This window comes from Delphinapterus leucas, chromosome 8 (assembly GCF_059928025.1).
Source record: "Delphinapterus leucas isolate spDelLeu-1000000601 "Yukka" chromosome 8, BTC_Dleu_Yukka2, whole genome shotgun sequence".
NCBI lineage: Eukaryota > Metazoa > Chordata > Mammalia > Artiodactyla > Monodontidae > Delphinapterus > Delphinapterus leucas.
In genome coordinates this window covers 11,214,853-11,226,645 of record NC_143136.1, presented here as the reverse complement: position 1 = coordinate 11,226,645, position 11,793 = coordinate 11,214,853, and the positions used below count along the sequence as shown (strand labels likewise).

Genomic DNA, 11,793 nt, shown 5'->3' with positions numbered 1-11,793 from the left:
ATACCTTTATTTTTCAAAAGAGTAAATCCCTGTTTCTAAAATACTTAAATGTGATAATATTTTCTTTCTCTCAAATTAAATGCTAGTATCCTTAAATCAGGAAGTCTATGATCCTAACTGGTTATGTCGAATCCTGCATCCATCATTATAAATGTCATAAGACTAGCAAGTCTGCCATACGGGTACTTTTATAATGAAACCACAGAGCTCAAGAGTCAATATATGACTTAAGACAATAGTCTCTTCATATTTTATGAACTTCTAAGGTTAACTCAATATATTATTTAAGATAACAATCTCTTCATAATTTACAATAAAAATAAAATGAAAGTTTAGATTTTATATAATTTAATATACAAGCAGATTTTATCTCAAAAGATGCTCTTTTGTGAGAAAGCTTCTTCCCTTTGGGTAAGAGTTCTGTAATCATTTTACTCATGTAATATATAGAAGGAAACAAGACAATCTTTGATCTTTCTCTCTCTCAGCTGAACACCAATCGTTTTCTGATTAGCTAGGAACCCAGATATTATTGGGAGATGTGGAATATTTATCAGTGGGCTGTAGTGGATAAATGAAATCACCTTGGTAGAGGACACTGATAATACTCTTGCATTTCTGTTAATAAGCACTGATAATGGTCTGAAGCTGGAAAGCTTTTATATCAAAGTTTTGGAAATGTCTTGCCCATATCTTAAGTATTTACCTGGGCTGACAGACCCCTTAATCTGCTCAAAAGAGTAAAATAAACATTACAGCAGAGTTTATAAAATGATTTTGACCAGTGACTTTGTTTCCAGTCGATTCACATAATTGGAGACATTACATAACATTTTATATTATTAAAAATATGTAAGTGCAACTTTCCTGGAGTTTGGGCCTAGTTATAAGTTTTTCATTTGGGCCCATTAAAATTCTGTTTTTTTCCAGCCATTCTAATACAAGCTCCTTTGAACTCACCCACTGGTTGTATTGATTTGCACAGACTGGTATTTTGCTTTTCCTCAGATTTATTCGATGTGCAGCAGACTTGAACATCAGATTTTTTCATAGCTCTGTTAATGTGATGTGATGTTTTGAGAAAATTTAGAGCAAACCACTGTGATCTAAGCTGGAATGAAGGAAGGGGTACCCTAAAGGCAGAGCCGCCTTATCCCAGTTCCAAGAGCCAGTCAAAGAGACTCGGGGTCCCATCCTTCTGCTCCTCACGCATTTTGTAGTACTGAACAACTGCATGAAAGATATCTCCCACTTTCCAGGCCTTCTGATGAACCAGCTGCACGACATCTAGAAACTAAAGTAAAGCACAGGGTTAGGGTCACATATCACAGAGGGTCCTCAAAGTTATATCGTTCAAACGCTCTTCCAAAGCCAGTGGCTCTCCAGGTTATTTTTTAATATCTCTAGTGACAGCACACTATATTCTAGGACAGTCTATTTTCTTTTTAGACAGTTCAGATAATTAGCGAGTTCTTTCAACTGAACTGAAATGTTCCTCACAGCAGTTGCCATCCTTCGATTTTGGGAGACTACATGGAATTCTTCTTGCCACGGTCTATCTTTTAGATATTTGAAGAGTTTCCTCGGATCTGCTTTCCTCTGGGTTGGACTCTCTCTAACAGGACTGTAGAGCATGGTTCCCAGTCCCTTCTGTCGGTGTCACAGATAAGTTCTCATTGGATGTATACATTTAGGCCAAATAAACTGTGTTACACTTTTGGGTAGGGTTATTTACCAGTTCCTCAGTCCATCTTGAAAATTTCCCTCCCCCTTCATCAAGTTTCCAGAGATACTGGCTTTCCATTGGAACAGGAAAAGCAAAGATTGAGGAAACATCTTAGATTCATCACCTGGTTAATGGTACCAGCTTCAGTTGGCCACAACGTAGAAAGTTTATGACTACAGGTGCATTGTGAGTTGGGGGTGGGAAGGTGGGAAAAGCATTATAGATGGTTCCCTTCGTGAAACCGTGGGATGAAGCCCAGAATGAAGGCTTCTCAAACTCCTTAGTCAGATACGTATAAAGCAAACTAATGATTATAAGAGCCAAAACCTGCAGGAAGTATCTACTTTCATGCATGTTATCTCATTTAATTCGGTCAACAGCCCTGTAAAGCAGGCATTTAATGATGAACAATTGTGGGTTTGTGAGATGAAAAGTTGGCAGTAGGATGCATGGTCTTCTAACACTCCAGCCAAAGCTCTTTCTACTATTGCACCCCATGCATTTTGGTCGTAGGAGAATAAGCCATTGATATTTATTTGGAACACTGGGAGAAATGATAAGCTGGGAATCTGGTATCGTTTAATAAGGAAGAAAAACCTATTTGTTAAAAAAGATGAGGGCTGTAGTTTAGTTACTATTTCTTCAATGTTTCCTTCTAGAATGTCTTTCCTCTGCTCATTTCGCATTTGTTCAGACTCTCAAGATCAGCCAGAAAGTGGAATGCTAATTTTTTTCTGGTCTTTTCCTCCCCGCTCTTCAGTTTGCATTTGCTAATTCATTTCAATTGCTGAGAAATTGTCTTTTAGAGAGCTACTATTAAATTATGTTTCTTCTCCCAGCTGTGATGGCACCAACTGCTGCACAGTTACAGAAATCAGTGCTTCATTGTACTCACTCGCCTTGTGTTGGCTTAATCAGAATAAAGCAATTCTCTAGGCTGGAAAATAAAATGCTTAACTTTTAATACATGGAAACATAAACATCATCTAAAAGATGATGTAAAAAAGGGGACCAATGGGAAGCCGATGGCAACTGTACTACAGAGAGTAAATCTCCCAGGAAAGGACATCATCTTAGCCACCTTTTTATATCTAGTGCCTGCACCTAATAGGGGCTCAATAAATATTTGCAGAATGACAAAAGGAATGAACAACGAAATGTGAGTCAAATGCATTCAAAATGATCAAGAAGGCTATTTGAAATAAGGAGTGACATCCAGAATCATTGAAGACGAACCTTGTCTAACTATTCATTCTTGAGTTTTATATAATGTATTTGCACATATATAGTTAAAAATTAGCATGCACATCTTGGGGCTTCTTACTCAATAATTTTCTACTGATAGGATGCTCCAAAAAAATGACTGGGGGGCCATGGATCTAGGCAAAGGCTGGGCAGAGCCTAGTCTGGTGCAATGGTAGTAGGCAAGGAGGAGAGTCAAAGCTGGTCATGGGACATGTGTCTCATCACACTGTACCTGGGAGTGGGCATGTATATCGTGGGGGTAAAAGTGCCTAGGACCTCTCTTCACTGGTCACTGTAACAGCCATGGAAGGTTAGTGCCAATCAGCTCCGTCAGTCTCAGTGATAGAATTTCAGAGACTATTAGTTGTCTGGTTTCCCTCAAAATTCTGCCTAGCTTTCTGTCTGTTAGATCTGAAATTTTAGACAGCTTAATCCTTTAGGTGAAGGCTTTGCTCAAAACACAAATACCCTCAGAAAGGGGAACATTACAGGTGATTACTAGTAATTTACGGAGAGGCGTAAAAATAATTTTGTGAGCTGTTACTTGTTTCTTGGTGTGTGTGAAAGATCCCAGGCATGTTTTCTATTGGACAAAGTGGTAAAAACATAAGGCCTCAGGGAAAGGGGGAGAAAGGCTAGGATGTCTTTGCATGATTTGGTTAATCAGACTTTCCCAGCTCTTACTGGAAGTCTAGAAATTAGATGCTCCTAGTGGAGAGGACTTGAACATCAAGTTTCTGAGGTCTCACTGAGAGAGGCTCATAATTCATTGGCTTCAAGATTTCCCTCCAGGGTCATCAGTGGTCTTAGGCTAGACTCATCCCTTGAGGGTATTTGCTCTTCCTTAACATGTCTTATAAAGAAGCAGTCAATATAAAGTAAACAGAAATAGAAAATTAGCCTTAGCACTTTTCTTTTTTCTTTCTATACACACTGGTTCACTGGGCCACTTATTCCCAACTTTTATCTTATTCCCAACTTTTATCTCTCAGATATTGCTCTGAGAAAGAATCAAAATTCTAGAGCCGATGCCAATATTGGCTAAATCTTTCCCAGAAGGCTGTCTGCTTCAGACCTTTCTGGAAGCCCAAGATTAGCTACTTTCCATCTATTTGGGGCTTGCTGAAGCAGGGTCTCCCACTGTGGTGATGACCATAACATGTTGTTGACTGGCCAAAGTTGTCAAAGTGCCCCATCACCTAGGCCACTCTGTCAGTAGTTTGTCGAATGGTCACACGCTAGACTCTGTCTCATGATTTCTAAGTCCAGGCCAATATCCCAATAAAGCAATTTTTAAAAATGATCTGGCTCCACTAAATATAGCATGCTTTTAGGCCGTGATGACTTCATCTCAGACATCGAGACCTTGAACCACCTGTGGGGCTGATGAGCAGGGAAGGTCTTACACTTTCTTTTCTTCCTTCATTTAAAAAAAATTCTAGATAAAAATGAAGCTAAGATTGTGAAGAAACCAGAAAAGGACATTTCCAGCTCATTACTACAGCCTTGAAAAGCTGCATTCTATTTAGCAGCTGGTTCTAGACCTTTCACTGTATCTGCCCATGTTTTTGACTTGGGAATTTCATAATCAGCTTTAGTGTGTCAGAGATCTGAGTTTTCCTTTCCAATGCACTGACACATAAAAATAAAAAATTTTCATTTCCTGTTATTTCACAATCAATAATAATTAGGTTCCCTTCCTATGTATCATAGTTGGCATCTCCATGAACACATGTTTCGTCTTAGGTAACTAGGAGAATTTCTATCCTGTGATGGTATATCACTGGTGGGCTCACTTGAAGAAAAGTATCACATGGTAGATGCCTTGTATATTCTCAGGCGCATTTACTAAATTAGATTAATTGTTTACCACATCATATGGTGGAATCTATGGGAGTTGTTGCAAGTCGTATGGGTTTTTGAAAACTTAGATTTCTGAAAGCAGACACCTTCTTTTGCTCCAAGGTGAATTCCACTTGATTAAGCACAAGTGAGCTGGTCTTTATATTGCTCCTGCAATTATGGCCTGTAGAGTCGTGATTCTCAGCCTTGGTTGTACCCTAGAACCCCCAGGGACTTCGAGAAAACCCCAAAGCCTGAGTTTCATCCCAAGAGGAGAGTCTGATTTAATTGGCTCACCCACTGGGGTCTATAAAAGCTCCCCGGGTGATTCTAGCACACCCTGAATTTGAGAACAACGACAAAATATTCAGTTCAAGGCAGACAGTTTCTTACGTTCACAAATGAAGAGACAATATCTGTTATGGACTGAATGTTTGTGTCCCCCCCCTTCCCCACTCCCATTCATATATTGAAACCCTAAGACACAAATATGATGGCATTAAGAGGTGGGGGCCAAAAAAAAAAAGAGGTGGGGGCCTTTGGGAGATAATTAGATTTAGATAAGGTCATGAGGATGGGGCTCCCATGGTGGGATTTATGCCGTTATAAGAAGAGGAAGAGATGCCAGAGCTCTCTCTCTGCCACATGAGGGCACAGAGAGGAGGAAGCCCATCACCAGGAGATGCATCTGCTGGCACCTTGATCTCAGACTTCCTAGCCTTCAGAACTGTGAGAAATAAAATGTCTGCCGTTCAAGCCACTCTCTATGGCGTTTTGTTAGAGCAGCCTGAGCTAAGACAGTATCTAATTCTTCCTTATTTTCCTTTCCTTTGTCATGTATTTTTTTCAAAACTGAGACTTAAAGTGTAGTATTTTGGGGAAAGTTAGGTTAACAGTAAATGCCATCAACATTTTCTCTCTCATTCTCTTCCCACTGCTTTGCATATGGAAAAGAATAAGAAATTAAAGGCGAGGCCACTCCTCTTCTGACTCCCACTTTGTTAGGAAGGTAAGTTTACATCTGTTTCCTCTTTGCACATTCTGTTCTATGCACTGCCTTCAAGAAAAGGAAATAATTCTCAAAATGAGCTTAAAGATGAGAAAGGCACCTGATTTATTGCAAGGCCAGTCATCAGGCCATTCTAGCTCACTGAAGCTCATTGAATTTAAACAGAAGTAAAAGAGCTAGAGAAAATAATGCTTTGGCTTCAAAAAAGCAGAACAGGGCTGCCCTGGTGGCACAGTGGTTGGGAGTCCCCCTGCCGATGCAGGGGACGCGGGTTCGTGCCCCGGTCCGGGGAGATCCCACATGCCGCGGAGCGGCTGGGCCCGTGAGCCATGGCCGCTGAGCCTGCGCGTCCGGAGCTTGTGCTCCGCAATGGCAGAGGCCACAACAGTGAGAGGCCCGCATACCGCAAAAAAAAAAAAAAAAAAAAAAAAAAAAGCAGAACAATTAGCTAGTTGATATCTATTTTTAAAAACAATTGCTCTCAAGATTCCCCCCATCCCTGCTTTGAATTAAGTAGATTACATTTAATTGATGTCAAGGTCATGGTGAATTAAATTCACAAACTGTTTTAGATTTTCAGGTGCTGGAACTCTCAGCCGGCTTTCCTCTGGAATTTAGCACTTTAAAGCCACCTCAAATTCTGCCACTCCTTCAACATATTTCTTATGGACGGGAGTCTCAAATTTTGGTGTTCATTAGCATCACTGTACTTGAGCAAAGTTGTTAAAAATGCATATCTCTGGGCCCCACTCTTAGAAAGTGAGTTCCAAGAAGGAGTCTAGGAATATGAATTGTAAATAAGGGTCCCAGGTGATTCTGTGCATTTGGCTCATGGTCACAGGGTGAGAAGTACTGTTTCAGTGTGCTTCTCATTTTCCTTGTCCAGAATAAGCTCCCATCACTTTCACATTTGGTCTTTACAACCTGAGCCTCTTGGTTTATGTTCTCCCTACCTTGGGTCCTTCCTAGACTGGAATGTGAACTCCAAAAGGGTAGGATATTTTGTCTCTTTTGTTCCCTGTGTCCCCAGAGCCTAGAACAGTGGCTGGCATGTTGTACATATTCGATAAACTTTTCATGAATGTTCCGAATGTACGACATTCAAGTGGACTTGGAATTTTAATGATTAGACAGAACACTAAAAGAGAAAGCTTGAAAAGGTGTCATTTATCGGAGAGGAGTGACAGTACAGTGGGCACCCAGAATGTTTGGAATTTGCCTTTTGAATAGAAATAAGGCTGGAAGTAGTTACAAGCTGACATTAGGTGCCCTTCAACTCCAGGGCCAAGTTCACCGGCAGCGGTGGGAAGGATGAGCTGCTTCAGTATTCATTCATGATATCCTCTGTCATTTTAGTTCATGCTTGAGACCACCATCAAGGGAGGTGTGTTGGTTAAATTAGTTTATCCAAAAAATTCAGAATTTACACAGATAGGGACTCAGGGTATGTATCTGTGAATGGTGTTTCATAATCTAGTGACAGTGGGGGAATGTCATTGCTGAGCTTAACAGAGACATTTCTTTAATCTTCTCCAAGCCAATGAGGAGCTAATGAGACACTGCTGCTCTCAGGTGACACAGCCTCCTTGGTAGGAAGCCACAATCTCTCTTCCACACCACTTGAAAATGGCCACTTAACTTCCTGGCTAATTTCAAAACAATCAGAGTGAGGTCTTCAAATGTGTTATCGGTAAAAGAAAGGATGTCAAAATTTTACATAACAGTTTGCTTTATTTCACCAGTTCTGTCATAGAACTGGGCACAGGCAAGTGCCCTTTTATGGAGAAGCCACTATGTGTAGAGAACCCTAACTGACTCAGAAAAAAACTGTTAGAAGATTCAGTCCATAAAATTACATTACTTGGAAATAACCTCCTTGAACAGGAGTGAAACATCATTAATGTTTATCTTGATAACACTAGTGGAGCATTTATATTCTCAGAAAAAATAGTTATGAGCAAAGACAGGCATCCTCTTTGAGAACTGAAAATCAGTGGGGATAAATAAATATTGTGTCAAAGCATCATGTACATAATTAAGGTGTTAATGACATATTCCTTGTCCTTTCATCTAAGGGGAATTTATGAGACATATATTCACACGGAGTGTTACGTTGTTTCTTCAAAATGGTGGATTGTATAAAAATCTACTCCATTAAGAGACCATCTGAAAATGCACCAGGTAATGCTTTTATTCAGGGAGAGGCTTGAGATATATTTGGAAACCAAACTGCCTTTCATTTTTCCAGGAAACTGAGAACGTACTCTGGCTGAGAATGTTCTTGTTCTCCTCCCCATGGCAGGGGGTCTTGGGATTGTGTATGGCAGGAGGGAGGGGTCAAAAGTGAAGTGCTCTTTCACTGCATCCTTTGCACTAGGCAGGCTGGATGGTAAGGTGGAAGGAGAATTTATTAAATAGCAAACCACTCATCACCTTGCAAATAAAGGTATGCCAAGCATAGGAACGTATCTAGATTCAGAGAGCGTAGAGCTGTAGGCAGTTCTAGGCCTGAAGAGAAATATGAATTACTGGCTAGAGAGAGAGGCTGAAGTGGAAGAGGGCATGGAAAATAAACTAGGCCTCCTTCTCGATTTTTTTCAGTAGCCAATCCCATTGGCTGGGGATGCAGACGTAGATACGCTGTTCTAATTACCATGTGCCTGAGCAAAAGGGTAGAGGACCTTTAATTTCAGGCTGTAGGATTCTGGCAGTGAGGGTTAAAATGCAGTTACACATTTTAAAAAGTCTAGATTGTAACTCAAAGGCAATCTAACTTGAGAGAGACGCACTGCTGACAGGTATCTGTGGAGAAAGTGGGGTTCTACCACTAAGCTCAAATATCACTATCTGAGGACTCTCTCATGGACTAGCTTTTGAGTATTGAGTTGCTCATCAGTAAAAAAGGGACAATAATATCCATTCTGCTCTTTTCACAGCGTTGTTGAGAAGCAAGTATAATGAGTACGTGGAAGTGACTATAAGACATTAAAAAAGGCACAGTGGCAGAGATAGGCAGGATCCTGAAGCAGCTTCCAAGATTTTCTGCCCTAATCCTCAGTACCATGAATAGAATGAGATAATTATGCCCTTATTATGTTATCTTAAATGGCAAAAGGGACTCTTCAGTTAATTTTGAGTCAATCAAAAGGGAGGCTATCTGGTGAACCTAATCTAATCCAATGAACCCATTAAAAGCAGAGAGTTTTCTCTGGCTAGTGGCAGAAGAAGTAAGAGAGACTGACAGCATGAGAGCATGAAGGGACTGTGTGACAAGAAATTGGGCAGCTTCTAGAAGCTGAGAGTGGACCTCAGCCAATAGTCAGCAAGGAAATGGGGACTTAAGTCCTACAACCACAGGAACTCAGTTAGGACAACAACCCTAACAAGCTCGGAAGCTCATTTCTCTCTACAGTTTCCAGATAAGTGCCCAGACGGGCTGACATGTTGATTTCTGCCTTGTAAGTCCCTCAGTAGAGAGCATGGAAGTCGCCCAAACTTCTGACAACAGAGCTGGGTATTGTTGTTTTAAGTTAGTAAATTTGTGACAGTTTGTTACACAGAAATAGAAAACCAACATAGCAACATTATTATTAATTAGAATCTTTTAAAAACATACTTTTAAATTATGGAAAATTGAGCTTGAAGACATTGGTAGATGGATTCTTGCTTTAATCTTAATAACTGAGATTCTACAAGAGTAAGTGTCTGGTCTTAGAGAAAGGGAGTTAGAGTTGCTATTAATTTAGATGTTGGCTAGGGATCTATTTCTTAGCTTTATATTTCTAGGTGGAGAAAATAATGAGAAAGCCCATCCAATGCAAATCTGTCCCATAGGGAATTAAAAATGCCTTCTCTTTGACGCCATGCCATAGTTTAATTATCAGGATGGCCTCACATTGCTGATTATTGGCTGAGGTCCATTCTAAGCTTCTAGAAGCTGCCCAATTTCTTGTCATGCGGTCCCTTCATGCTCTCATGCTGTCAGTCTCTCTTACTTCTGCCACTAGCCAGAGAAAACTCTCTGCTTTTAATGGGTTCATTGGATTAGATTAGGTTCACCAGATAGCCTCCCTTTTGATTGACTTAAAATTAACTGAAGAATCCTTTTTGCCTTTCCTTCTCTATTTTTTATTTAAATGAATGTTATGAAGAGGTTGGTTCCAGAGTGAGGAAACACACACAAAAATAAGACTCTTAGAAAACTATCCTGTCTCCTCAATTTACTTTTCCATCATCACCAACTAGCTAAGACAAACTGACGGTCAAAGAATTATCATGATTATATTTATGCAGGTGGAAGGTTTCAAAGTTCTAATCACAATTTTAAGGTGAAAAGTCAAGGAAAAAATTTAAATGGGTTAACTGGGCATTTACTGAGTTTTAGGCAGGGATAAAACACAAAGCCTTAATGATATACAAACAGGGAACACGGTACCTTTTCGATTCTGTTTTCTTGAGATTTCTTAAAGTAGATAGTGGGGATCCCGAGTTCAGAGGCAGCTATCCACTGCAGAGTGGCTCGAAGCTCAGTGTCAGGACATTCTGGCTCCACGTCAAAGTTGATCACCAGCAGGCTCCCCGGGCGGCTGGCCTTTCCCACTGGCATTCCAGAGGCACGTTCTGAATACAGACACAACTGCCTTACTACACTTTCCATACAAAGATCACAGGCAAATTTTGTCTCAAAATTATGGGAACGTGGCTTACCCTCTATGTTTTCTGACTGTCCTTTAAGAATCTCATTTTCTTCTACTAATTCACTTTGGGAGAAAACAACAATATATGGTTGGTAATGTTTAGGAAGAGCAAGGTGTAAGTGCTAGATGAGGTGATGGGTCTTATTGATCTAAAAGCTTCTGAAGTTTCATATATTTATTGTTTTTGTGGAATAAACTAAACAACTACTAGGGAAATACCAACGTGGCTATTACGTAGGACTACTGGGTCTGCAATGAATAACACTACCCCTAAAATAAAGGCTAGATAAACTGCATGGTTTTAGTTGGGATAATTGGTGTGGGAGACTCTGAGAGATGCAAACTTTTCTTCTTCTTGACCTTCTTTCCATAAACATTCACAGGTTTGAACAGTCAAGGAAGGATTTTGTAGGTAACTAGATCAGATTTGAGGACTTATCCTTCTTCTGTATTTGCTTGTCATTTACAGAACCATATATTTCCATCTTGAGACGATGATATTTTTCTATACTATGACAGCAACATAAACTTGCATTTTCATTTAGGGAAATATTTTTCTACCTATACTTGGTTCTTTGACCTGAAATAAGGGAAAAGACAATCACAAACTTTAGAACTTAAGAAGGGTGACAAAATATCTCAATTAGTTGAAAATTTTCTTTTTCTTTCTTTTTACTGGGAAGATGTAGTAGGCTGGGGGTGGTTTAGAACTAGATACTCATAATGGAAGTGAGGATTTCATTAAATATAGTCATGTTCAACATCTGAAGTGCTTTCACATAGTGAGTACTTATTAGGGAGATTTGTAAATAGTGGGAGGACTCAGTTAATGCTTTTAAAATAAGAGTATATGACCCAACAGCTGAAAGGAAGCGACCATCTTGGGAAGCCCATGGTTGTTCTGTATTTTTGTCTTGTCTAGAAATTAAACTGCAGGTGCTCTTAAAAATGTGTCTCTATGCGAGAGGATTCTCCCTTATATTCTCTGTTACTGCTAAGATCTGGCTAATCCCATTGTATTCCTGATGTCGAGAGAAAGTGTAATTGTTCTTTCATGAACACCTAATTATTTGTAGAAGGATGGCCAATTTCCCAAGGGTCTAGATTTTCTGCTAGATCTCTATCCAAGTGACATAAGTGAAATGACATATGGTAGATACGATTTCTACTACTATGGAGCTGCAGGATGCTGATATGGGTAGAGGTGGTCTTGGTTTTCTCTATCTGTAGTCTGTGGGGTCCTAGGCTCATACTGGGGAGAAAGATGGACAAAA

General features: G+C 39.9%; 1 protein-coding gene across 1 annotated transcript in view; it reads right to left on the bottom strand.

Moving 5' to 3' along the window:
• Nucleotides 1–361: 361 nt before the first annotated feature.
• The window catches only part of SPHKAP (SPHK1 interactor, AKAP domain containing), a 129,171-nt gene continuing 117,739 nt past the window's right edge, over nt 362–11,793 (bottom strand). Inside the window, exons 10-12 of the mRNA XM_022567882.3 lie at nt 10,530–10,582; nt 10,258–10,442; nt 362–1,294 (exon numbers count right to left, since the gene is read on the bottom strand). Of these exons, the coding sequence (XP_022423590.2) occupies nt 1,151–1,294; nt 10,258–10,442; nt 10,530–10,582 (382 nt within the window). The 3' untranslated portion in view covers nt 362–1,150. The remainder of the gene's footprint in view (nt 1,295–10,257; nt 10,443–10,529; nt 10,583–11,793) is intronic.